The sequence below is a fragment of the Caretta caretta genome, chromosome 1 (genome assembly GCF_965140235.1).
Source record: "Caretta caretta isolate rCarCar2 chromosome 1, rCarCar1.hap1, whole genome shotgun sequence".
NCBI lineage: Eukaryota > Metazoa > Chordata > Testudines > Cheloniidae > Caretta > Caretta caretta.
The window spans coordinates 47,199,234-47,225,881 of record NC_134206.1 but is presented as its reverse complement, the minus strand read 5'-3'; the positions used below and the strand labels follow the sequence as shown (position 1 = coordinate 47,225,881).

At 42.4% G+C, this 26,648-nt stretch overlaps 1 protein-coding gene across 4 annotated transcripts in view; it reads right to left on the bottom strand.

Moving 5' to 3' along the window:
- MTUS2 (microtubule associated scaffold protein 2) overlaps positions 1-26,648 on the bottom strand; it is a 489,829-nt gene that overhangs the window by 114,106 nt on the left and 349,075 nt on the right. For all 4 annotated transcript variants that reach the window (XM_075127651.1, XM_075127661.1, XM_075127639.1 and 1 more), the window contains one exon: positions 21,279-21,440. In XM_075127651.1, the coding sequence (XP_074983752.1) occupies positions 21,279-21,440 (162 nt within the window). The remainder of the gene's footprint in view (positions 1-21,278; positions 21,441-26,648) is intronic.

The following is a 26,648-nucleotide window of genomic DNA, read 5'->3' as shown; positions in this document are numbered from 1 at the left end:
GTTAGGGAAATAACAAATAGAACAATTACATTGCACTGTGTACCCTGCAGGATATCTGAAGCAGAAAAACAAAGCCACTGTTGATACAATTTAAAAACATCTTGCAATTATCTAGTCCTGCATCTGAGACCCTATTCCATTTTGCTTCATGCAAGTCTGTGTGCTACACACAGAGAGAGGACAATAGAATTTGGTAATCTTATATTAAGATTAAAATCCTGCCGGTAAATTCTTGTTGGATTAACATAGTTTTCATAATATTCAAAGCTGTAGTTAGAGTTACAAGTTAGGTCCCATGATATGCCCTGTTTTTTGACACACCACCTTCCCTTCACCACATCTTGGTAGCTGCATGAAATTAGCTCACACAAGAGGACATTTTCAGTGAACAAGCAGTTTATTAGTCCTACAATACCATGAACTACGCTGCATATTCTTTAGTGCCACCTTCTGGCACTCTGTAAATTAAACATTTACATACAGACAGACATCTCTCTTTTATAGAGCACTCCTGTAACAGCACACACAGAGACTGAGCTAAATTCTGCTCTCAGTTATACCAGTGTAAATTTGAAGTTATTCCAGTGAAATTATTCCAGATTAATAGTATTGTAACTCAGAATAGAACGGTTGCTTTATATGACAGATTTGGAGCTGCTCTGTAATAATTTATGAACATTGTATGTGAACTTGTTATTGGATTGTTTTCTGTATGACTACATTGGTTTAATACAACAAGAGTCTGTCTGGAAAAATAGGAAGGAAAAAATGTCTCAAAATAACCACCCGTTAGCAAACAATTAAGCTTTGTTCAGGGACAATGTCAGAACATTTAGATTTTTGTAAGAACTTTTTGCCTCCACCTCCAGCTACCGTACAAAACTGATTTTGATAAGGACAAGAAAAGGTCCTCAGACACAAAACAACACCACTCTGGCAATGTTAAGAGGGAGGCAGGAGGTTGTTTGGGGGAACTGGACTGAAACATGAGACCCTCCCCTGGATGTGTCTGAAGAAGTTAGGCCTGCCTAGTTTATCATCAGGGTTGGTAAGCCTTTAAGTAAGATAGACGTGTGTACACAGTTTGTTGTATTAAAATCCCTTTTTTCTCTCGTGGCTTGTTCCTCTTGTTAAAACAAACAATACCTTTGATCTAAGAAAGCTCTCTGATCACTGCATACCGCTGCTCACACATTCCCAAAAGGAAGAACCGCAGGTAACCAAACTCAGTCAGACTTGCTGTGTAAGAAAGGTTGACACACATGGTACTGGAGTCCAGGGCCCAATCTAAGAGTGGGAGAACTGCAAAATTCCACCTCAGGTCAGGAAAAGGCATGAGGGCTGCTGCATGAGGGGGTGCCCTTAGAGAGACCAGAAAAAAGACGGGGCAGAATTAGCCCCAAACCAGGACAACCAGGACAATATATTCTTTTGTTTGTTTCCAAAGGGAGGCAGGGGGAAGAATACTTTTGGACTGAGGTTCTTGTTAGAATTTCGTTCACAGAGTTTGAAGGACATGGTGAATCTCTTTTAGAGTGATAGGTAAGTAAAAGTCTCACATGTTAATAGATTTTTTGTTTCACCTCATACCCATGGATGCGACTCACAGTCAAAGGGCTTGTCTTCACATCACTCAAAGTTGTGAAAAATCCACACCCCGGAGTGACGTAGTTAAGTCGACATAACACTTGATATAGACAACACTAGGTCGATGGAAGAGTTCTTCCGTCAACCTAGCTACTGCCTCTCATGGAGATGAATTAACTACAGCAACAGGACAACCCCTCCTGTTGATGTTGTGAGTATCAACACTGAAGCACTACAGCCATGTAACTGCAGCCTTTCTAGTGAAGACATAGCCTAACACAAACTGAAATAGCTGGTAGGATGGCACACAAAGAGAAGAACTAACATCTTCTTAGAGTCGCACCATTCTGAGAAGTTCAGATAAGTTCTAATCACCTCAACATTCAGCACTGGATGGTAAAGGCCTATCAGTGAATCTCCATGCAACCCCAGTCCTGGGAATGAGGACAGTCCCCCTAGCACCACGACTTCAGAACATTTCTAATATATTCTGGGACATTTGTAAACTGGAAATATTGAGGCCAAGATTCACATTTGTGATTAACACATTTCACAATGAAATGCCTGAGGATATATATTTTCTGGATCTGGCACCTGCTATACAGTACTTCACAACATAAAAACAGGTTTATATTGCCATTTCATTGCCAACGACTGAGTGAAAGCTACCTGTGATGGGAGCTGTGAGACAAAAGAGAGAGCTCATATTACAAGCTATAATTTATGTAGTTACAGAGTCTAGAATTATTTTTTTCATGGCAATGATGCCTGGGGGGGTGGGGGAGGGATTCTGTGGTTTACCAATAAAAATGTGATGCACAAGTGGGCCATCTGCCACGACACTCAGAAAATGAATCTCAGGGTAATACTGATAAAAGGAAATGCTTTCACTGGAGACAAGGGACGTACAAAACTATTTTGATTTTTAAGAAGACTTGAACAAGGAGCTCAGGGGAATTAGTACAGGCTCTTGCCCCCACACACCAGGCAGGCACAAAAATCCAAAAAAGTAAATCTCAGTTTAAATGAAGGAAGCAACAAGGAAAGAAAGGTATCAACCACCAACACAACTCCTCACTAGTAAAACACAATTTTTTTATGTAGCATTCTTTATGGTAAGGGCATATATTACTTTTCCTGATAGCAATCAGAGTTATACCCCAGAACCGATGGCAATACGTGTCACAAAATATCAAAGAACATTTTGCAAGAAGGGATAGCGTAGTAGAGAGATGATTCTTTACGGAGCGGTGGACAGCAGCTCTGAAGCAGGCTGCAAGGGAAAAACAACATACTGTACTGTGCAAAGCTGGAGCAGAGCAAGAGCAATGAAGGCTGAAATCTACAACTAGAAAAGCTACAGATTGCTATTTAGTAATTTATTTTATATTGCAGTGAGGGAAGAACAGAACAATGAGTAACAAAGCAGGGAAACAGGAGTGGGTTGACATCCTTCAGCTTATATGAATGGGAAGGTTTGTAACCTCACATTTGAAAAGCAACTCAGTGACTCAAGGAGAGGTGAAGAGGAAATTCTAAGCAGATGGAGCAGCACAGCGACAGAATGACCCCCAACTGGAAAGATGAGGAAAGAGGAGATAGAGAGTGGTGGAGCAGAGCGAGTGGGGGAGGAGCAGGTGGATACAGGGTTAGAGGAGTAGGATGGAGCAAGTCCTTGGAGAATTTTAAAAGCCAGGAGGGCAATTTCTAATTAGATCTGAGGTTAGCTAAGGAGCTGATGATGATGATAGGGGTTGATGACTGTGGTCTTGCTTTCTGGAGGGAGAGTAGTCTTACTGTAGCACTGTGGACCTCCTGATGTTTAGAGGGAAGGGATTTAGGAAGTCCGTGAAAGGCAAAAGAAAGCAGCATAATCCCCAAAAGCAAACACTGGCCTTCTCACCAAGCCCATCACCCGCAGGCAAATTCTTGAGAAAAGAGTTGTCCCTGGCACTGTATCCTAAAAGTCAAAAATATAGCTTCTCTCTGACCAGCTGGGGGATCAGATTTATGAATCAAGGGCCTTTTCAATGAGAACATCTCACCACTAGCCCCCAGACATTAGGGTTTGTTGGATTCTGTGTGGCAGCTGACCTTAACCGACAGATCTTGTGGAGAGAGGTGGTCCCTGAGGCAGCCAGGAACCAAGCCATGTGCTACTCATTGTTGTATTTATTTAAAATAAATCTCTGTACCACCTTTCCAAAGGCTTTGGCTTAAGTACTGTAGCTCTCTTTAAGCCTGTATTTGCATGTGGAAATGGGCATTTCTGTTTGCAATATAGGTAACTGCACGCATAAGCACCTGTCAGAGGGTGCAAAGATGGGTTCAGTTTGCGCAATTTAGGTGCTAATTTTTGAACATTTGTTCACGTGTGTGTATTTAAAAATATTTAAATTTCCAAATTAGAACTATGTAATTTGCTTCAAACTGTACACAAGATGCAAAGATAAAGGTATAAAAATCAAATGTAGCACTTAAAAATGGGAGCTCTTATGTTATCAAAACAATACAGAGGTGCTGAGTCATTCATCAGGAATTTGGCTATGGGTAAACTCCCAAAATTTGTTTGTCTTTTCCCAAACTGTATAGAAACTGATAATAGAAATTAGACATAAAAATCATCTATTATATTATCTAGGCCATTTTCCTGAGGCCAGTGCAGCATTGATCCATACTGTGTATTTGCCAATCTAGTCTTTAAAAGCCCACATAATACAGCCTTTAACATTGGTTCAATTTGCATTTACCCTTCAGACTGAAAACGTACTGGCGAATAAGTAATGAATATTCATTCCTAAACAAACCCTAACATGCTATATATATCATTAACAATGCAGTGTAACCACTGGCTGTGAGTTTGGACTGCAATTGTTCTCAGGCGTATTATATATGTTAATAATGCATTTAGTGAGTTAAAAAAAAAAAGCCAAGGAAGTGTTTTCCAGTCGTGAACTGACAGACAACCACACCAAGCTTCTTCTACTCCTCTCCCTCAGTGATAATCATGACTAGTCATGTCCATGGTGAGTAATGAGACTTCCGTGCACACATTGTTTGAGACAAAATGAGCAAAGTTAGAAGTTTGATGGATTCTCTGGAATAAGAACAATCCAATTCTCTCTAGAGATTCCATACATCCTGTGATCTATGAGACACTGAAAGGATGTGAATAAATAAGTAGATGTAGAAGAAAGACTACGTTTGTTGAACGAGAAACAGCTAACGCTTGTAGTTTTTCCCTTTGTGTGTTTTTCAAGTTTGAAGTCACCTGGTAAGAGATAAGAGGACAACGACTATTTCCTTCGCATATATGAAGGTGATTATTTTCTGACATTCTTTAAATGGAGACAGTTTTTCATAAATTAGCTGGTGTAAAACAAAAATAAGAGAAAAAAGTCAAAAATATACTAAACGATCACTCCAAAATCAAAGTCTGGCATATAGGAAAATTTATTAAAAAGTTCCTTGAAATAAGTGCAGCATTTCAGTGTAACTTTATTAACACATCAGAGCTCAATTGTAGAGATAATATAAAAATTTGATCTCTTCCTTATATTGTGGATTTCATGGACTCATGTAATCCTCTTATACACAATCCTCCCCATTTTGAGGGGTGAGTCTCTGGGCCAAATTCTTGGGGGAAGGTTGAGGCTCAGTGTCTTACTATAAACTGCTTCCTAGTTTGTCAGATATGAGTTTCCACCTCTCAGACTGAGGTGTCAATAGAGGAGGTTTTGGAACAAACTGATAAATTAAATAGTAATAAGTTACGAGGACCAGATGATATTCACCCAAGATTTCAGAAGGAACTCAGATATGAAATTGCAGAACTACTAACGGTGGTATGTAACCTATAATTTAAATCAGCTTCTGTACCAGATGACTGGAGGATAGCTAATGTGATGCCAATTTTTTAAAAAGGCTCCAGAGGTGATCCTGGCAATTCGAGGCCAGTAAGCCTAACTTCAGTACCACAACAGTATAGAACAGAATGAACAGACACACAGATGAACACGATTTGTTGGGGAATAGTCAACATGGCTTTTGTAAAGGGAAATCTTACCTCACCAATCTATTAGAATTATTTTAGGGAGGTCAAACAAACATGTGGACAAGGGTGATCCACTGGACATTGTGTATGTAGACTTTCAGAAAACTTTTAACAAGGCCCCTCACAAAAGGTTCTTAAGCAAAGTAAGCAGTCATGGGATAAAAGGGAAGGTCCTCCATGGATCAGTAACTGGTTAAAAGATAGGAAACAAAGGGTAGGAATAAATGGTCAGTTTTCAGAATGGAGACAGGTATATAGTGGTGTCCCCCAGGGATCTGTACTGGGACCAGTGCTGTTCAACACATTTATAAATGATTTGGAAAAAGGAAGTGACAAAACAGTGAGGGGGCAAAATTTGCAGACGATACAAAACTACTTAAGAAGTTAAGTCCAAAGCAGACTGCGAAGAGTTACAAAGGGATCTCACTAAACTGGGTGACTGGGCAACAAAATAGCAGCTGAAATTCAATGTTGATAAATGCAAAGTAATAAACACTGGAAAACATAATCCCAACTTCACATATAAAATGATGGGATCTAAATTAGCTGTTACCACTCAAGAAAGAGATCTTGTAGTCATTGTGGATAGTTCTCTGAAATCATCCACTCAATGTGCAGCGGCAGTCAAAAAATGCTATCAGAATATTAGGAATCATTAGGAAAGGGATAGATAATAATGCAGAAAATATCATAATGCCACTATATAAATCCATGGTACACCTACATCTTGAATACTTTATGCAGATCTGGTTGCCGCATTTAAAAAAAAGATATATTAGAATTAGAAAAGATACAGAGAAGGGCAACAAAAATGGTTAGGGGTATTGTCATAAATATAAAGGGAAGGGTAAACCCCTTTAAAATCCCTCCTGGCCAGAGGAAAAATCCTCTCACCTGTAAAGGGTTAAGAAGCTAAAGGTAACCTCGCTGGCACCTGACCGAAATGACCAATGAGGAGACAAGATACTTTCAAAAGCTGGGAGGAGGGAGAAAAACAAAGGGTCTGGGTCTGTCTGTGTGATGCTTTTGCGGGGACAGAACAAGAATGGAGTCTTAAAACTTAGTAAGTAATCTAGCTAGGTATGTGTTAGATTATGATTTCTTTAAATGGATGAGAAAATAGCTGTGCTGAATAGAATGAATATTCCTGTCTGTGTGTCTTTTTTGTAACTTAAGGTTTTGCCTAGAGGGATTCTCTATGTTTTGAATCTAATTACCCTGTAAGGTATTTACCCTCCTGATTTTACAGAGGTGATTATTTTTTCTTCTATTAAAAGTCTTCTTGTAAGGAAATTGAATGCTTTTTCATTGTTCTAAGATCTAAGGGTTTGGGTCTGTGGTCACCTATGCAAATTGGTGAGGGTTTTTACCAAACCTTCCCCAGGAAGTGGGGTGCAAGGGTTGGGAGGATTTGGGGGGGAAAGATGTGTCCAAACTATGTTTTCTCAGGAACCCAGATAAAGTTTGGTGGTGGCAGTGGAAGTCCAAGGGCAAAGGATAAAATAGTTTGTACCTTGGGGAAGTTTTAATCTAAGCTGGTAAAAGTAAGCTTAGGAGGTTTTCATGCAGGTCCTCATATCTGTACCCTAGAGTTCAGAGTGGGAAAAGAACCTTGACAGGTATGGAACAGCTTTGGTATGAGGAAAGATTAAGAAGACTGGGACTTTTCATCTTAGAAAAGCGATGACTAAGAAGGGGTATGATAGAGGTCTATAAAATCTTGACTGGTGTCGAGAAAGTGAATAAGGAAGTTCTGTTTACTTCTTCATGTAACAAAAGAACCAGGGGTCACCCAATGAAATTAATAGGCAGCAGGTTTAAAAACAAACAAAAGGAAGTATTTCTTCACACAACACAAAGTCAACTTGTGGAAATCGTTGCTAGGGGGTGTTGTGATGGCCAAAACTATAACAGGGTTAAAAAAAGAACTAGGTAAGTTCATGGAGAATAGGTCCATCAGTGGCTATTAGCCAGAATGGTCGGGGCTGCAACCCCATGATCTCAGTGTCCCTAGCCTTTGTTTGCCAGAAACTGGGAATGGGCGACAGGGGATGGATCACTCAATGACTGCCTGTTCTGTTCATTCTCTCTGAAGCACCTGGCATTGTCCACTGTCAGAAGACAGGATACTGGGCTAGATAGATCATTGGTCTGATCCAGTATGGCTGTTCTTATGAGTATTTAAAGTTTTGAACTGACTTCATGTTTTATCTGCTACTTTCTTACTATTCATCTATTTACAATTTTATGGCGAAGTACCCGAATATCTTATAAAGAGAACATTGTCGCAATTAACCAGTGGATAAGTTTCCGCCCTACATCTCCAGACACACAGAAGTTTTTATTTCTTTTCCCCCACTGCCCTCCCCATCCTCTTCTTTGTTGCTGGCTTTATTCTGGCTGTGAAGAAGCTAATTCAAAGAAGTGCAATTGTACTTTACTGTGATATGATGAGATCTGTGAGTATACTGGGCTCCTGTCCATCACACTGATTGCACTTAGATCCCACACTACTTATTTACGATCTACCAGTACCTGTGGAAGTGTGGAGATGCTGTTTACATTGTAGTTGCAACAGAAACATCTTTCTTTGGTTAATTCAGTTTTCAGAGCAATGCTTGTTGTCATTACTTCACTAGGCAAGCAGAGAAAACCCAACTACTTGTGAATTTCTCATTGATGCTGTCATTTACACTCAAATTATGCACATTCTTAGAGAGGGACAGCAGGAATTTGTCCATGAGGAGAATACAAAGTAAAAAGAATAATCAGGCAGAAATAGTTATTCCATCAAAAAGTATGTGCATAGAACAGAAAATCCTTCCACTCCCTAAAGACTTAAAATGCATTTTTTCTTTTTATGTTCAAATGTATAACGATCCTTCACCTCCTCACGTGTGTAATTCCTGCTGGCTGCTGTGGGAGTCTCACACTCAAAGGCTATGGTCTGTCTACACTTTCGACTTACATTGGTATAACTATGTTGCTCAGGGGTGTGAAACATCCACACACACCACACAACATAGTTATACCAACCTAACCCCTGGTGTAGACAGCACTAGATGGCAGGAGAGCTTCTCCTGTCAACATACCTTCCGCCTCTCAGGGAGGTGCATACGATGCCAAGGGGAGAGCTCTCTCCCCTCAGTGCAGAGCGTCTTCATTAAAGCACTACAGTGGTGCAACTGCATCAAGGCAGCTGTGTCAATGCAGCATTTTACAAGTGTAGACCTGCCCTATGTCTTTGTTGCAGCGTTAACTTGAGTTATCTACACTCAAATTATTCCTCTCAAGTTAGCCTAGTTGAAGTCAGAGTGGCCACACTGTGAAGTAACCCTGGAGTTGCTGCGTCTATATGTTTGCACTGGTGCTGTACTCACTCGTGTGTGGCACTAACATGTCTGAGGGCACATCTAAATGTTTTTAGTGCTGCACGAAGCTGAGTCGCTTATGAATTATTTCCCAGTGAATCCTGAGGGAACTTGTCTGACCTTTCTGGGCACAAAGGGAATTGTGGGAAAGCACTGGCAGTCTAGCGGCACTTGAGTGGCACTAGTTTATGCCCATAATACACAGTGGTCATGTTAGCAGCTGATGAGTCGCTCTAACTTGAACTGGAACTATACCCTGGTGGGCCAGCCAACTTGAGTTAACAGCAACACCACACTTAAGGGTTTTAGTGTGCGGATGGGACTTGAGTTAGAGGCTACACTTGAGTTATAACTTGAACTTGCATTGAAGACAAGCCCAAACCACTTGCAAGAATGAGACCACAAATGGGTGAAAAACTGCTTGCACACATTCTTAGAATACTTCCTCTTGCAGGTGTCCCTGCATATTCAGAGATGTACGGTAGAAAATCCAGTATTTATGTGGCTTGTAGACCATACATGACAATTACCCCTATTGAAAAAGACAATCCATTAAAAAAAAAATTAAGGGATGGCTCTGAACTACAAAGTTAGCTTCCAGATCAGAACTTCTCAAAGCTCAAAGGTGCATGGCTCTAGGGTTTAAAACAAAATAGAAACGAAATGTTAACCATTTTTCCACTGCATTCCTCAAGACAACTCTCCTAGGCTAATGTATTTCAGTGGATTTAAAGGATGTGTCCCAGTTTTCCTACTCAAATGAATTCCTTTTTTTTAATCTTTCATACATTGCCAGGTATGCAAAAATGAAAGAGGTCCAGTAATGCAATGCACAAAAAGCAACGTACAAAAAGATTAATTAAACCAAAGTAAATGTATTGCTTTCACAGACCGATAGAAAAGCAATCAGTTCATGTCATCAAAACAGTTTGCATGACAATGATCTTCTATTGTTATTGTCCCATGCTAGGTCCCCCCCTTCCCCGCTTTTTTTAACTGCCTGAATTACTGTAGAGCAGCAGCTATAGGAGCCCATTTGCGTTAATTCAAGGAGATCTATCCCCTGTAGTCCAATTTAGTTGACAAGCAGATTTAGTGAAATACCAGTAATATAATCTCTCTTGAACTTACTATTTTTAATGAGAATTTACTGTTCAGGTGGTCCTTCTTCAGGTAGAATCTAACACATGAAAGGTTTCACACGATGCTTGCTGGTTATTTTTTTCTCATTAATACATTTGGACGTGTGCTTTTACAAATAAATATCCTACTTAGAATGGTTATAATGATGTACGTTTTCAAAATATCCAAACATTTCAAATCTCACCTCGTAACCCTCTCCCTCAGAAATGTTTTGCATTAAAATTAATGCCAACCTTTGTGCAAGACTCTTCCCCTCCCCCTACATTATTTAAAGTGATGCTGCAGTATATAATTTATATAACGTTTGTGTTGCTATATTTTAACTCTGCCTGTGCAGTGTTCCGAGCTTTATTTGGCTTTAGTAATGGAGGTGGGTTGCACAGGAGCCTTAAGAAATAAATATATTTATAATAACTGCTACGAGGCTTGGTCCTACAAACACATAGTGAGTAACTTTACTTATGTGAACAGGCCCAATGGGGAGGGGGGATTTTCTACCCCGCTTTTAAATCCCCATGTGGAGAGGACACTCTAGATGTAGATCTGCTGCCCTTTGGCCCTCTCCGCCCCAAAAGAGCTGCTCAGCTGCCACCACAACACCACCATCCCTCTGCCAGACTCTGTGGAGGCTTTTCCACTGGTTCAAGGATCCACAAATGGAACGGGAGCAAGCACTGGCTAGAAGACACATCATCCCCACACAGGCCAAGGAGAGGATTACCTGTGACAGGCAATACAGCCAGCTGGATGGAGCTGTCTCATCGTCCCCATGGATCCTGCACAATGAGCATCCTCCTTTAAGTGGAGTCCTGGGGGCAGCTGTGGCCAGGTGAGGCATGGTAAATAGGTTCCCCAGGAGCATTCTACATAGGGGTCCTGCAGCCTGTTCTGTGAAAGGGGAACCTTCCGATGGAATGATGGGGAAACATCCACAAAGGAATCTGTGTGGAGTTTTCTTCACCATTCTAGGGGCTTTGCTGCACCCTTTGACTTTAGTGGCACTGCTCAGGTGAGCGATGAATGGAGCATGTAGTTTGTACCTAAATGCAAGAGTCCAACAACAACATCACATTATTTTTCTATGGCTAGAAAATCACCCTGCCTTTTAAGATGATGTCAAGTGATGGTTAGAAGTCCCTCATGCCAGAAATGTGAATTCCTCTTCAGTCTATAAAGGTTTATCTTCTAGACAGAGCTGATCTTTTCACCTGATGCTCATCACTGGACGTCCCACATGGAGGAGCCCCTCCTCTCCTTAGGTGCAGCCTTCTGAGCATTTGCCCAACTTGTCTCTCTGCAAGGGCTGGGAAAAAAATCCTATCTTGTGGATTTCTTTGCTTCCAACCCTCACTCCATTTGATCTGGTCTGATGGTGTATCTGTTCTGCAGGAACTTGGAAATACCACTGAGATGGAAGCTAGACCTATTTCCAACCAACCCTCCACATAGGTATTTTCCTCCAGTTCCAGACCGTATTAGGAGACCAATAACAGACAGGGTCAGGGTCACATATCCACTGACTCCTTGGACAGCCCTCTTCCTTCTTGGGATGATATCCTAATCTGAGAAGAGGTTAGTCTTGCTTGAATGTGAATCACTTCCCCTTTCACCCTCCAAAGCTCTCACAGGTTCCTGAAGGCATGTCTACACTACAAAATTATGTCAACTTAATTTACATCAGCATACAGCCACCACAGTGATTAAATTGCTTCTGTGTGGGTACACTTGGCTCCTCATGTCGGTGATGCACGTCCTCACCAGGAGTTCTTGTATTGATTGTATTATCAGTGTGGGGCATTATGGGATGGCTCCTAAAAGCCAGCAACAATCAACATAACCAATGAAGTGTCTATACTGACACTGCATCAACGTAATTACACTGACCGTGACTCTATGCCACTGGGCGAGGGGGTGTTATTAAGTCAGCGTAGAGAGGCACTTATGTCAGCGGGAGACAAATTTAAGTGAAGATACTTCCACAGCGAGCTCGACACACAGCAGCTTACTTCGACTTAACTGTGCAGTGTAGACCAGGCCAAAGACTGCATATCTTGATCACTGTTAAATGTCTTGTTAGGGAGGACTGGGATGGACAGACTTCAGTAAATGAAGGAGATCTATGCTAAAGTCTAAACCTGGGGTCAGCAACCTTTGAGCAGTGGCGTGCCAAGTCTTCATTAATTTAAGGTTTCGCGTGCCCGTAATAAAGTTTACATTTATAGGGGCCCCCCAACAGAACCCCAGACTGGCAGCGGGATGAGCGGTGCCCACGGCCAGGACCCCAGCTGGCAGGGGCCGGCGGCCAGAACCCCAGACCAGCAGCCCAGGCGGCAGATGGAACCCCAGACCGGCAGCACACGGAGCCACTCAGCCCGCTGCCGCTCTGGGGTTCTGTCCGCCGGCCCCTGCCAGCCGTGGTCCTGGCCTCTGGCCCGGCTCAGCCCGGGGTTCCGTCCATCCAGGCCGGCAGCGGGCTGAATGGGGCCAGCAGCCAGGAACCTGGCTGGCAGCAAAGTGCCACTAAAAATCAGCTCACGTGCCGCCTTTGGCATGCATGCCGCAGGTTGCCGACCCCTGGTCTAGACCTTCTGAGATTTATTGTAGATGCTCTGACTCTAACCTTAAATACACTGTATAAGGGCAGCTGCCTCCTGCTCACCCTCTTTGAGCATGTCTACCCTGCAAAAAAAGACCTGCATCAGCAAGACTCGGAGCCCAGGCCAACTGACTTAGGCTTGAGGGAGGCTAAAAATAGCAGCGTAGCTGCCCCCACTTGGGCTGGAACTCGGGCTTGCTCCAGTTCGAGTGGGAATGTCTACACTGCTATTTTTAGCCCTGTAGTGCCACTTGCCCTGGGCTCTGAAACTCACTGCCATGGGGTTTGTTTTTGCAGTGTAGACGTGCCCTGCCTCTGTTTCCTCTCTTCAGTCTTTCTCGCAGCTAATTGCCCCTGTACTCAGGGCTGGTTTAATAACAGAGGGAGCTGAACACAATCTGCAGGCCCCCAAAATCAAGTCTATCACCACAACACAAAAGTTCACGCTCAGCTCTGGCTCTGCTACCATACACAGCACTATCCTTTTGTCCCTGTCTGCTCCTCTCGAAGCTGCCACTGCCAGCCCTTTCTCAGCTCCTGGCTCTGGCTTGCTTCTCCTGCCAGACTCTCCCTGTTCGGAGGGAGAAGGCAGCACATGTACTCTTAGGGTGACCAGATGTCCCGATTTTATAAGGACCATCCTGATATTTGGGGCTTTGTCTTATCTAGGCGCCTATTACCCCCCACCCCCAGTACCGATTTTTCAGACTTGCTGTCTGGTCACCCTATGTATTGCCCTTCTACAGAGAGCAACTCCTGGGTGGCTGGGAGAGAGGGGAGTTCTGCCTCACCCTACAGTACAGGGCTCCTGGTCCCAGGCCCTTAAAGGAACAGTCTCCTGGGTTTTTCTCATTCAACTACTAATTCCCTAGGACCGCTTCCTCTCTTCCAGCTTTGGACGTTTCATGAGTCTTTGTTCCAATGTTCCTGGAACGGTGTCTTTGTGACATGTAATGGGATATGCTGCCCTTTAAGCCTAGAGGGGGCCCAGTGTCAGTGCAACTGCATCTATAGTCTGCCTCTGTGGTCCACCAAGGGCTCCCACTTTAGCCTTCTGGCTCTCAACCATCCCTTCCTTCCCGACTCATTACTGGCTGCTGGATGTCACTTTATCTCTGGCTTGGAGCACCGGTAAGGGTTCTTTTAGTGATGAGGTTGGCATTCTCCCTTACCATTTCTCCTAGAAATTACTTTTCTCATCTTTATGACATGTCAGTGACCGAAAGTGAGAGGGTGGGATAGATTATTCTTTAATGACTTCTTCCAACATTTTTAAACACTGATTTCACCTCTGCATTCCCCTATCCTTTTCAGTCTGCCATTCTTTGATGTCCATTGATAAATGAGGTGAAGCTACAGTGCCAATGCAGATTTGCCCAGAGCAGAATTTCAGCCACGCTAGCCATTATTCTTTGCACTGTCTCAATGTGGCATAAACACTTTGAAACTTCAGACTGTCTCTGGACTATAGGACGTCCTTTTGAAGGATAGCCTTTTCAGTCTGCATTTAGACACCCAGACACTTTCCTCTGTCAAGTTTAAAATATCAAACCTGACACAACAGCAAAGACCATTTGTAATAAAGCTTTGTTTGTCTGGGACCAGAAAACCCCAAAGTAATATGAACCCTCCACTTTCCTCTTTTCCCCTTCTAGGTCATTTTTAGCATTTTCCTCCCAATTTAATAAAGAATTTAATTTCACAAAGGTCTTTTAGTGCTTTATCATTTAGGAGACAGGAAGAACTGACAAGAAGATGCTTAAGTGCACTGAACAAAGAGAAGTGCCAATAACTAAGAACATAAAAGGAGAAGACTACCTTGTAGGTGGCTCCATATTGCATAAGGATCTAGACAGCATGCATAGATTCTGGTATGGGAGCTAGAATCAGACTTGTGCTAAAGTACTTGTATTTCTCAGTCCTTTGTTTATTTTGTCCTCTGTCTCCATAAAATATTTAGCATTGTGAGGAACCGGAATACTGTTCTCATAAGAAGAAATGTATGACCAGTGCATAGATGCACCTGCTGGTATTTTGGCTCTTACAAAAATAAAATAAGACAACTAAACTGCACATATTTGCTTTTGCTCCTGCCCATGTTACATACTATAACAGCAACATACAGCACCTGCCAACTGCACCTGTTTAGCAGGGTCTGTTTCTATCTTTTTGCAAAATGTAGCTGGTTTTTTTTCCCACTTTGCACATTTATTTTGCTTCAGAAATAAAACAGGGGAAAGAGTTAATTGTTTGAACTGTACTGCCTTGCCTAATTTAGAATATAAAATCTTTAGGGTAGAGATAGTGGGTTCAACCCACTGTTGTATCCAGTCTTTTCTGGACGCAACCAGAAGTGGGGGAGCTGGTTTAGGCTCCCTGGTCTGGGGCGGGGAGGGGTCAGGAAAGCGACTGTGGAGCCCCGAGCAGTTTAGAGCAGCATCAGGGCTGCTCTATGCTATACCTAGACTGCACCAGCCTCTAATGGGCCACCTGGCAGTTGGGGATTGCCAGAGTGCAACACATTCCTCTTATGTAGGGGAAATCCCCAGCTGGATTTCCCCAGCACCCCAAGGTGCTTGATTATCATACACATTGTGAAGAGAGTGGTCACTTTGGATGGGCTATTACCAGCAGGAGAGTGAGTTTGTGTGTGGGGGGGGCGGAGGGTGAGAAAACCTGGATTTGTGCTGGAAATGGCCCAACTTGATGATCACTTTAGATAAGCTATTACCAGCAGGACAGTGGGGTGGGAGGAGGTATTGTTTCATGGTCTCTGTGTGTATATAATGTCTTCTGCAGTTTCCACGGTATGCATCCGATGAAGTGAGCTGTAGCTCACGAAAGCTCATGCTCAAATAAATTGTTTAGTCTCTAAGGTGCCACAAGTACTCCTTTTCAGTTGCACAGTTATCTGTGTCTAAGACCCTGTGTCCATGGCGCAGTGTGAGTGACTGCACTATGGAAGTGCTGCTCAACATTAACCACAGTAAGTCTGTCCTTCAGGGAGAGAAAGCAGTGAGGGAGATGGATAACGGATTGATTTTGAGCTGGGTAATGATGGCGACTGATTTGGGCACGTACTGTTGATGAGGGCAATTGGTCTAACTTCACAAATGCAGTAAACACACTAAGAAATCTGTGATCTATAGCTAGGCATTCAGATACCACAGAATATGCTCCAAGGAGAAAGTCTGGGATATACACCTTAACACACTTAAAACCGGTTTCACCAGACCAGGACATGCCACCAGAGAAGTAGAATGCATCATGGAACAGACCACCCAAATATCCCAAGAAAATCTGCTTCAGTACAGAATTAATTCTGCCCCCCCCCCCGCAGCCCTAGTTGTCACCTACCACCCCACACGGGAACCCATACGAGGTATCATCAAACAGTTAAAACCCATAGTTGATGGGGACCACATCCTGAAAGAATTATTTTCTGAACCCCCTTTTCTGGGCTTCAAACAACCCCCCAGTTCATCATCTCATCATCAGAAGCAAGCTCCCCAGAGACCAGAACATACCAGCTCAAGGCAGCACCAGACCCTGTCAGGACAACAGATGCAAAACCTGTAAACATATCTCCATTGTTATGATGATCAACACCCCCGCAATACACCTTTCAAGATCCATAGGTCCTGCAACATGCCTATCACGATATGCGATATGTGAAGGTGCACCCCATAATGCTTTATGAAAATATGCTTATGAATGTATATATGACATAACTGGAATATGTTTTATGCTACATATGCCATGTAACATATCTATGTAAAGGTTATGATCTACTGAATATATTCATCCTATTTTTATGCATGTGTCATTGTTGTATTTGAAGTTATGAATATTGGCTGTATACTTGTTTGATTTTAAATAGCCTTAGTAAGGCATTTGGTCAGCTTCTTTAGAAAGGAATTTGCAAGTTAAGAGCCCAGTCAAGAAGCACTTAACAGACAATGGATCTTGGAAGGCTCCAATCCACATAAGTCTACATGAGGACGTTCAAGCTAGCATGTGAACCGTGGCTGCTACCTGTAAGTTCTGAGTCATGCATGAGCATGTGACTTGCCCATGTGACTCCAAAACTCCATCTTGGAGCTGAAATTCTACACAGGAGAGAGGGGTATCCACCCACAAGAGAAAGTCTATTTAAACCCCTGGAAGACCCCTCCATTTTGTCTTCAGCTGGCTCAAGAGATAGCCTCTCCACCCCCAAGAATACCAGAAAGAGACTGGAACAAAGGACAGTAACTACAGGAGGTGTGAGTGATTGCTGGACCCAAATTAGAAGGAGACTAGTCTGTAAAAGGAAGCTTACTGGAACTCCTATGAGGGTGAGGTTTTATCTGTATTCAGTTTTCTTACTGTATTAAACATAGACTTGCATGTTTTATTTTATTTTGCTTGGTAATTCACTTCGTTCTGTCTGTTACTACTTGGAACCACTTAAATCCTACTTTCTGTATTTAATAAAATCACTTTTTACTTATTAATTAACCCAAAGTATGTATTAATACCCAGGGCGGGGGGGGGGGGAGGGGGAACAACCATGCATACCTCTCTATCAGTGTTATAGAGGGCGAACAACTTATGCGTTTACCCTGTATAAGCTTTATACAAGGTAAAACGGATTTATTTGGGGTTTGGACCCCATTGGGAGTTGCGCATCTGAGTGTTAAAGACAGGAACACTTCTTAAGCTGCTTTCAGTTTAAGCCTACAGCTGTTAGGGGACGTGGTTCAGACCTGGGTCTGGGTTTGCAGCAGGCTAGCGGGTCTGGCTTAAACCAGGCAGGGCACTGAAGTCCCAAGCTGGGAGGGCAAGAAAGCCGTGGCAGAAGTAGTCTTGGCACATCAGTTGACAGCCCCCAGGGGGTTTCTGTGATCCAACCCGTCACAAGATATACCTCATACAGTGCACTAAATGCCCCAATAACTACTATGTGGGTGAAACCAGACAATCACTATGCTCTTGAATAAGCTCACACAGAAAAATAATAAAAGACAAAAACACAGTATCACCTACGGGGGAACACTTTTCACAAAGCAATCTCTCTATATGTGACCTCTCAGGCCCCATCCTCAAAGGAAACCTGCACAACATCTTCAAAAGACAAACCCGGGAGCTTAAATTCATAACACTAAAAATCATGGACTGAATAGAGACACTGGATTTAAAGCGTATTACAACAATCTATAACCCACTAATACCCCTCCCATGTTTTTTCTTCTTCATCCCCCCCACCCCCACGACTGGGGAGGTGTTAACTGGCCACTTCCCCTTGAATGGTCTCTTGAAATATGTGTTAACTATTTATGCTAAACAATCTGTTCCACCTTGTATTTAGCTGTGACATCCTGAGTACCTTTCCCAGAGTTCTGCGTAAGCTTGAAAGCTCATCTCTTTCACAAACAGAAGTTTTCTCCAATAAAAGATACGACCCCACCCAACTTGTCTCTCTGATGGAAATTAAAGATTTTTGGTGAACTGGTGCTCCATATTTTTCACATATAATCTCAAATGCCTTGAATAGTCAAAGTACTTAACCACGTGCTTAACTTTAAGCATGTGCTTAAGTCATATTGATTCCAATGGGACATAAGTAGATGTGCTTCGCTGAATCAGGGCCAAAATCTGTAGGACAGGGATTCTAATATAAGTAACAATCTCTGCTATTAGGCCTAGACCGTTATCATTAATCCAGGCAAAATGGACATTCCCACATGCATAAAGGGTATTTCCTATTTTGGCCGTGATGGATTATAATATTTAGCTCTTATATAAGATCATGTTATAAAAGAGATGGCCCAATCAAGCCATATTTCCCAAAGGAAAATACGAAATGGGCAATGCTCATTTTGTCCTTCTGAGCCAATGTCCATTCCAAGCAGACAGATAACAGGGAGCCAGGTTTAGGGATTCGTTTTGTCATGTCCTCATACTGCTTCCTAACACATCCATGCACATACCATTGCCTAATCATTGCACTCCGCCAGGTCACTGGAAGAGCATTCACACTCAAGCAGCTGGCATCACAGGAGATGCTTCGTATTTTGAGGCTCTCTGCCGCAGCCAGAGGTATTGGAGCCAGTGATATAACCCCAGATGATCATCACTTCTCTAGACCAGACCCACGCCAGTGCACTATTGATTAAGGGAAGTCCAAGGCTGATCTGCACTGGGTGGTAGGTGCTCGACTGGTGGGAGCCAGAGCACACAGCTACAGGGTCGTTCTCTACTCTTGTTTGCCATAACTGAACCTTTGTTGGGTGACAATGTTTTGTGTTTAATGGTGGCAAGAAAACTTTGTTGTGACTTCAGTTGACTCAGCATTGGTGTTGTGTAGCCGAGCGGATGTCTTGGATCTGTGCATTGCTTTGTGCGTTTGACTCTACAAGCAACTACCCAGCACATATCAGGAGGAGCAATACCTGAGAGGATGAAGAGGCTGTGACATGGGTAGGCTTAAGGCATCCTGTAATATAGCAGCAAGCAGTGTTAACAGATGGAAGAAGGTATAGGGAAGGAAGAAGCAGAGGGATCAGAAAATCAATGGAGAGTCTTAGCAGAGGTGGGAGCCCAACAGTGGGAAGTCAGTGAGGCATCTTTTCCTTGGGAGGCAACAGGGAAATCAGTAAGGAGTTCAAGGGACAAGAGTGCAGTGAGCAATGAGAAGTATGATTTGTCCAGAAGCAGAGGCAGGAGAGGGAGCAGGGGAGCCATTAGAGAATCTCCCACCTCCAATTTCCGGTTGGGTGTGAGCAAAACAAGCTGCGCTGAACAACTGCTTGGCTTCGGAGAAAGGCTTTTTTTGTCCAGTTGATGTAGAATAAATCCAGTACACTTCAAGTGGAATTAGCTCACTTTAGCTGCGTTACACCATCAAAATATACCATCCTAAGAATGTTTAACTGGCTGGAACATTAAGTTTGCTTTCATCCCCAGGAAAGCTTTTGGGATAAAGATGCTGAAAACTCCAGGCCTGGTCTGTCCATATGCATTTGTTCACTGCCATAGATTTGGGGTTACTTTGACTCAGCTACACCCTCATAATGGCTTGGATCAAATATATCCTCAAAATTACAAAATATGACCCAGAGCCTGTAAACCCTCATTCTGACATGCTGCTTCATTGGTATCATTGTCCTATGAGCAAGGATTACTCCTGTGAGTAAGGGATTTCAGGGCTAGTCTCTAAGCTGAGGTACTTTCAGAAAGATGAGAAATAGGTTCATCTGAAGAAGAGCTCTGTCCTAGCTGCAACTTAATGTGAAACATTTAGATGAACAAAGACTAAAGAAAAAGAAAAATCCACCTGTGAGTTAAATAACAAGAAAATGTTACCAGTGAGTATATACTTACCCGTCCCCTCAATTTATTTGCCTAGAAATGTGAATCATTTAAGGCCAGATGCTGATACCTATACTCTGGTTTAGTAACCCCACTGACTTTAGGGGGTTACTCATGAAGTAAGGTACTATTCAGCATGAGAAAGGGCATCATAATATTAAAAGTTAATCATGTAGGGTCTGATTCTTTCACCCATACACTCACTGAGCAGCTTCTTTCTATGCAAGGAGTCCCAGTGAGGTCATTGTATGAACCATGACAATCTTTTTTTCCAATTTCTTATGCAAAAATATTGATGCCTTTGAATTAAAAAGAAAGAAGAGTCATCAGTATTACCATGATACATGGATTATTTCATTGGAAAGCTGATGACATATAGTAGAAAAAACACTTTGATAAAGAAGCTTATGCCTTTTCTTTTTTATTTCTAAAATGTGGCTAATTCCTGCTTTGAGCATTTTGATACTTGATCAAACATTTAATTCACATTTATATATAAAGAAATTATATTTTAAGAACATGCTCTTCTGCTCGTTCCCTCCTCACTCATGAAATTCTTCTGGGTTAAGGCCTGTACTGTTAGGGAGACTAGGAGTGGTTGTAGGCCTGTTTGAAGAAATCAGTCTTGATGGATTTGAAGGAGGATTTAGTTACAGGGAGGATTTGGAAACAGAATTCCCAGGACTTTTTACCCTGGTTGATTTCTTTTTTTCCTTTCCCTCCCTCAAGTGAAAATGTCATGAGTTCCTTGGTTTTGGAATGCCATGTTGTTGTCCTTGGAAATATAATTCACAATGAATTATCTTCTCAAAGGAAGCGTTCAGTCTCTAGAGAAGTTTCATGTCTTCAAAAGGCCATTTTGTGGGTATTTTAATGAACATGAATACTGTACACAGCAAACCTGTGGCATGTGCAGCCAGCAGCACTAAAAGCCTTGAACTCCAGAGATTCTTAAGTTTGCAAAATGAGACTACCGCTGTGTCACTAACAGTGGTTCAAATAGACTATGGCACCTTACTGGCAAATGGAATCAAAATCAGATCAGTTTTGGTAATATGTCTCAGAGCCATGTGAAAGGTAACCACACAAGAAATAAAGTATATTAGTAATATTATTTAAACAGAACTTAGGTAATGCAGACGGCGACTTGAATACACAAGCTTGAAAAACTTACCAGCAGGTGTTATGGTAGTTTTTGGTGCTGGAAGTAAACTCCTGCGGGGAGTTGCTGTGCTGGTTGATACCTGCAGTGCAGTCCTACTGGTCCCCTTGGGTAAATCTTTAGAAGGCACAGATGCCTTAGGAGGGGTTTGCTCTTCACTGCCAAAGTTTGAACCTGCAGGAGGCCAAAATTGCACTAATTATAACTTCATAAAAAATGTATGCAAGTTCTGGAGCATAGACTGAGCTCATGTTTACAATTATAAGCTATAAAGGCATATTCTCCTCATTACTCAGACTGACTCTGTTACATGTATATTTCTCCCAATCCCACCGGTTATTCACAGGTAAAGGGTTCCCAATACTGGATTTCTACTATGTTAAGTCTAGGCTGCTTTTAGGGCCTTTTTCTGACAGCACTTACTACCGGCCTCCTTAGTGCTTACTACTGTGAGCATTTTTGCTTGACTACTGTCCATGGAACCACCGATGGCAGTAAGCACCTTACTTACTGTAAGATCAGGGCCAGAAGGCATAGCACCTTGCAGAATCAAGTCCTTAATCAGCTAGGGTTTGTTACAATCAATTCTTCTGATCTTATACAGAAATTTGAATGATAACATGAAAAGAAAAATCTGCTTTAATCAGCACATACTTTTCAATCATATTCTCATACTTAATCTAAGGTTGCCAAGGTTTCCATTTGATACAAACCTTTCAAAACCCCTGTACATGTTTACTTGGCTTTCCTGTATTTGCCACCTCAGAAATAATCACATCCTATGCTCCTTGCAGATATAAGGAAATCAGTTTTTTTCTACATTTAAAAAAGAAACAGTGGAGTGTCTTCTTATCTATTAAGTAGAAAGCCTAAGCGGAGTGAGAGATTACAGCAGGTTTGGACTTGAACATTTGCAGGAATATGAAGCATTTGCTTGAAAAATGAGCACAGACACTGGCAAGAAAGATACAGAATTTCACAGAAAGACTATCATTTTTTATTTTCATTATTTTAAACAGAGAGGAATAAAATGCTATTTAGGTATGGCCTGGAGGGAAATGATAACATTATTAAAATAGCTAGCATGCCAAAGTCCTCAGTCTTTTTAAGATGTAGGCTTCTATTCATGCATAAAGAGACTTTTAATTTTCTTTCTGAACATCTTAGGATCTGTTATAAAAAAGGTGCACGTTTCAAAAAGAAAAGCACCTTTTCTGATAAAAGGAAAAACTGTATCACCCAGCTTTGAAAAAATACCTTAAGGTTTGCTGTCCCTTGCGTGCCGGTCTTAAGTTAAAGGAGTGTGCCTAAAGTCTACATTAATTGCTACAAACACATTTAAAAGACAAGGTGGGTGAGGTAATATCTTTTATTGGACCTCAGAGCTCTTCTTCAGGTCTGGGAAAGATAGAAGGAGCTCTGTGTAGCTCGAAAGCTTGTCTCTCTCACCAACAGAAGTTGGTCCAATAAAAGATATTACCTCTCGCGCCTTGTCTCTCTAATATCCTGGGACTGACACAGCTGCAACTACCCTGCATACTACAAACTCATTTGACCTTTACTCAAATAACAAGCTACATTAAAAATTCAAATTAAACCATCTACTGTATTTGAATGGGAGCAGAAAAACCACAAGCATGTATCATCCTAACACTGCCATGCACATAACACCCCAAATGCATTACACAGTTGTGTTGCTTCAGAATTACAGGAATTTTTCACCAGTTTAACAAAGGTTAAAGATTATGGAGCTAATTCTCTGCTGGTAGAATTCCATGGACTTGAATGAAGTTAGACCACCAGGAAATTTGGCCCAACCTATGTAATGTCCACTGCAGTTGTGCATGCTGAAGGCTCTCCTGGATGTTAGTGATATTTTATTGGGCATGCTCTCATTTAATCATTTAACCACGTGCTGCTAAAATTTCTTCAAGAGGAAATATTTCTTGTTATTTGCAGAGATATACACATCAAATGTCCTTTTATTTAAACCTCATATGCCTCTCTTTTATTCTCTTATGTGAAATTTATTATACAGAGAATATTTCAAATTAGAAATCTGGCTAGCTTCCAGCAGGGAAGCAATTCTTCTGTCTGAAGCATGAGGTGTCAGGGGAAGCTATATAATCTCTTCTGAGAGAGATCTTGCATTACAAATAAATAAATAAATAAATTCAGATTTTTAGTATGAAGTGCAGCTGGCAACAAAAAGCCTTGCCCTTTGAAACACAACAGAAGAGGGCCAATAATTAAAGAATCATTACAGGCTGAATGGAAAGCCACCTGAAATGTGATGTGATCATATACCAGGTATCCAGAAATGCCCAGTACCTGGAGAGTGATGTTAAAGCCTATGGTCATTTCCTGTCACATACACTGTATTGCTGATAATAGAACAGAAGAGGAACAAATACTCTCAGAATTTTTTAAATTATTTGTTCCGTTATTCATCTTTTAATAAGGAGATATTGACTTCTTGAAGATGTCAAGTTGAATAGCAAGATTTATAGATCCAAGAGGTACCACGCTAAGGTCAGTGTTTTACTTAAGGGACAATATATCTCATCTTTCTGTTCACCCAAATATGAAGTCTATACACATGTGAATGTGTGTGGGAATACATGTGTGCACACAGACACACGTATGTTTACATAATCTCAAGGCTGTTCCCGCTGATGTCACTGGGGACAGGATTGGGCCCTCATTGTTCCAATCAGTCGAGCAGCAGGGCTGGAATTCCAGCTAGCTACATACATTTCCGGAATTTTTCTTTTCTTTTAAGCTAACATTCTGAAGCAGAGAGTAAATTAAAACCCACTATTCCTCACCTCCTGAGAGGAGAATAATAGTTTCAATTAACTCAGTGCAGCTACTTACCTCTCGGAAGCAAATTAGGTAACGTGATGACTCCTCACTTAACAATTTTCCGTCAGTCATGACAGCACTTTTCCATCTATGGCCCTGTAGCGGGGTAGTCACCCGCTCCTGCGTTAAAAGGCTTAAAACAGCCTGGGGAGAGGCTGTGGCAGGGAAGGAAAAGTGGGGCTGACTGGGAGAAGCAGCCTCAGCTGGGGGCCATGCCCCAATCAGGCCGCAGCTGGCTTAATCAGGGCCCAGCTGGCCCTTATAAGAGGGCAGTGGGCCAGGAGCAGACAGAGTCTCCTCTAGCTGTGGAGGGGGATGGGCCTGGCTGCTGGGGAGCGTACCAGGGTACCTGAGGTGAAGCAGGGCTGGGGAAGGCCAGAGGAGCTGGGAGGCTCCAGACTGGAAAAGCCCCAGGCTGCAGGCCTGGCAGACGGCCTAAGCCAGGGTACTGGGGTTGCAAAAGAGCAGCCCACGGGTAGGCAGAGGTAGCAGGTTCAAACCCCCCCTTGCCTATGATGACTGGCTTATACAGACTGCAGTCGGCCCCAGTGAAAGGGGGCTAGATGGTGACTGGCAGTAGCCCATAGGCTGAGGCAAGGTGGGGATAGAGGGTGGGAGGTTCCCCGGGAGGGGAGATCCAAATCTGTGGGGTATTGCCTGGAGGGGTAGCTCCCCAGGCAAAAGGGTACCGGGGTCTGGGAGGGACACGGGGGCCAGCGATGGCGAGACACTGGCAGAGGGCGCTCCAGAGCTGGTAAAAAGAGCTAATTCCTAGACAGCCAGCAGGAGGCGCCGCTGGGTGAGTCTGCACCCTGTTACAGGCCCATGAGTGACTCAATATTATTTGCTCTCTTAAAATCTACCTATTCCTTATTTTTTTAAATAAAAAGAATATACAGAAACAGCAAGATGAGCAGATGCATGAAAGGAGTTTCCACGGGATTACATTGCTAGAAAAATGTAGAGGCTAGAAATGAGGACTGGATGAAAATGAAATAGGTCTCATCCTCTTGGGATGGTCCTTCTAGGTCAGAGTTAAGGTACATTGGGCAGGTAGCGTAAGGAACCTTGCGCTTGGATGTCCGGCTGTACTTGATCTCTGAACAGAGGATTTTAATGCTGGTACCTTTCATATTCAACAAACCAAACGGGAAAACAATACATCCTTCCTATATAAACTGAACTTTGACATGTTACGCAGTACTCCTTTCCCGACATGACTGGCAGATGTCAGTGCCTTAACATCCACTGTAGGTTTGGAATTGTGTTTTCCCATAGAATAGGCACTAAAAGAGTTTTCATCATGTGCTGTGTAAGGGCCTAAAGCTGTCAATGCCATACATTGGCCGTGAGTTAACTTTTAATTTAAAGATATGTGTGAGTGAAGAAAGTGTAGAGATGTGGAATTACTGTACCAATTTGCTCACGAAGATCGGGAAAATGATTTCTTGATTCAAGTCTTCACTGTTTGCTGTGTTATGCATATAATGCATGAAGAGCGTAGATGTTAAATAACAGTTCCCCAAGAAATCCTACAGTACATGCTTTAAATTGTTGTTGTCTATCTGAGGATCAGAGGAGGCTATGTAAAGACAAAGCACTGAAGATTTTCTACCAATAGATGAAACCTTGTCCCTCTTCTTTAGGGGTCTGGATGGACCTAAAGACAGTGGAATGTTAGTGGTTTCACTTTTCAGGGAACAGATAGGCCATGCAGGGGAACTACTCCATGTCCCCAGTGCACTATAGAGTACTGCTACCAATGGGTGACTGATTTCTCATGAGTAATGCAGAAAGCAGAAGCAAGGGACTGTCCAGTGAGTCCACAATTACAAAGATAATGACCCACTCTTCAGTTCCCTCATTCCCACCTTGTAGAGGAGGGAAGCATCAGTCGTGGATTCTATGCATTCAGTACCCACACCTAATGCTTGTGTGATGCATGACATGATTCTATGACAGAAATTACCTCTGTTACATGAGAGAGGGGGAGCACGAAGCATGGTTCTCTATTGCTGCAGCTGCAGGACAGTTCTATAATGTGATTTATTATTATGAGCCTTAGTTAGTTTGTATCTGGAATAGAAGGAGTCCATTCTCAACATATACAGAGGACCTTTGCAAAAGCTCAGGTATTCTGACTTTGCACAGGGGATGAAGATAATATATAATATAATATTACTGTTTATGGCACATGGGCAGACAGTGATTTGTGGCAATTACAGCACGGGACTGGAAATCAGGATTCTTGTATCCTATTCCTGTTCCTATGTCCTGTTTCTGGTTCTCCCACTGATTTTGTGTGACATTGTGCAAGTCATTTAGACCCAGCTCCTCAAAGGTATTTATGTGTCTAACTCCCATTGAAATCCTTTATGGCCCAATCTTGCTTTTCCTATCCAAATGATGCAGGCTGGATTACAATCAGTAGGAGTTAAGCACCTAAATACCTTTGAGCATCTGTGTGCTAATCTCTCTGAGTCTCATTTTGGTGACCCTGCATATTATTATTTATTA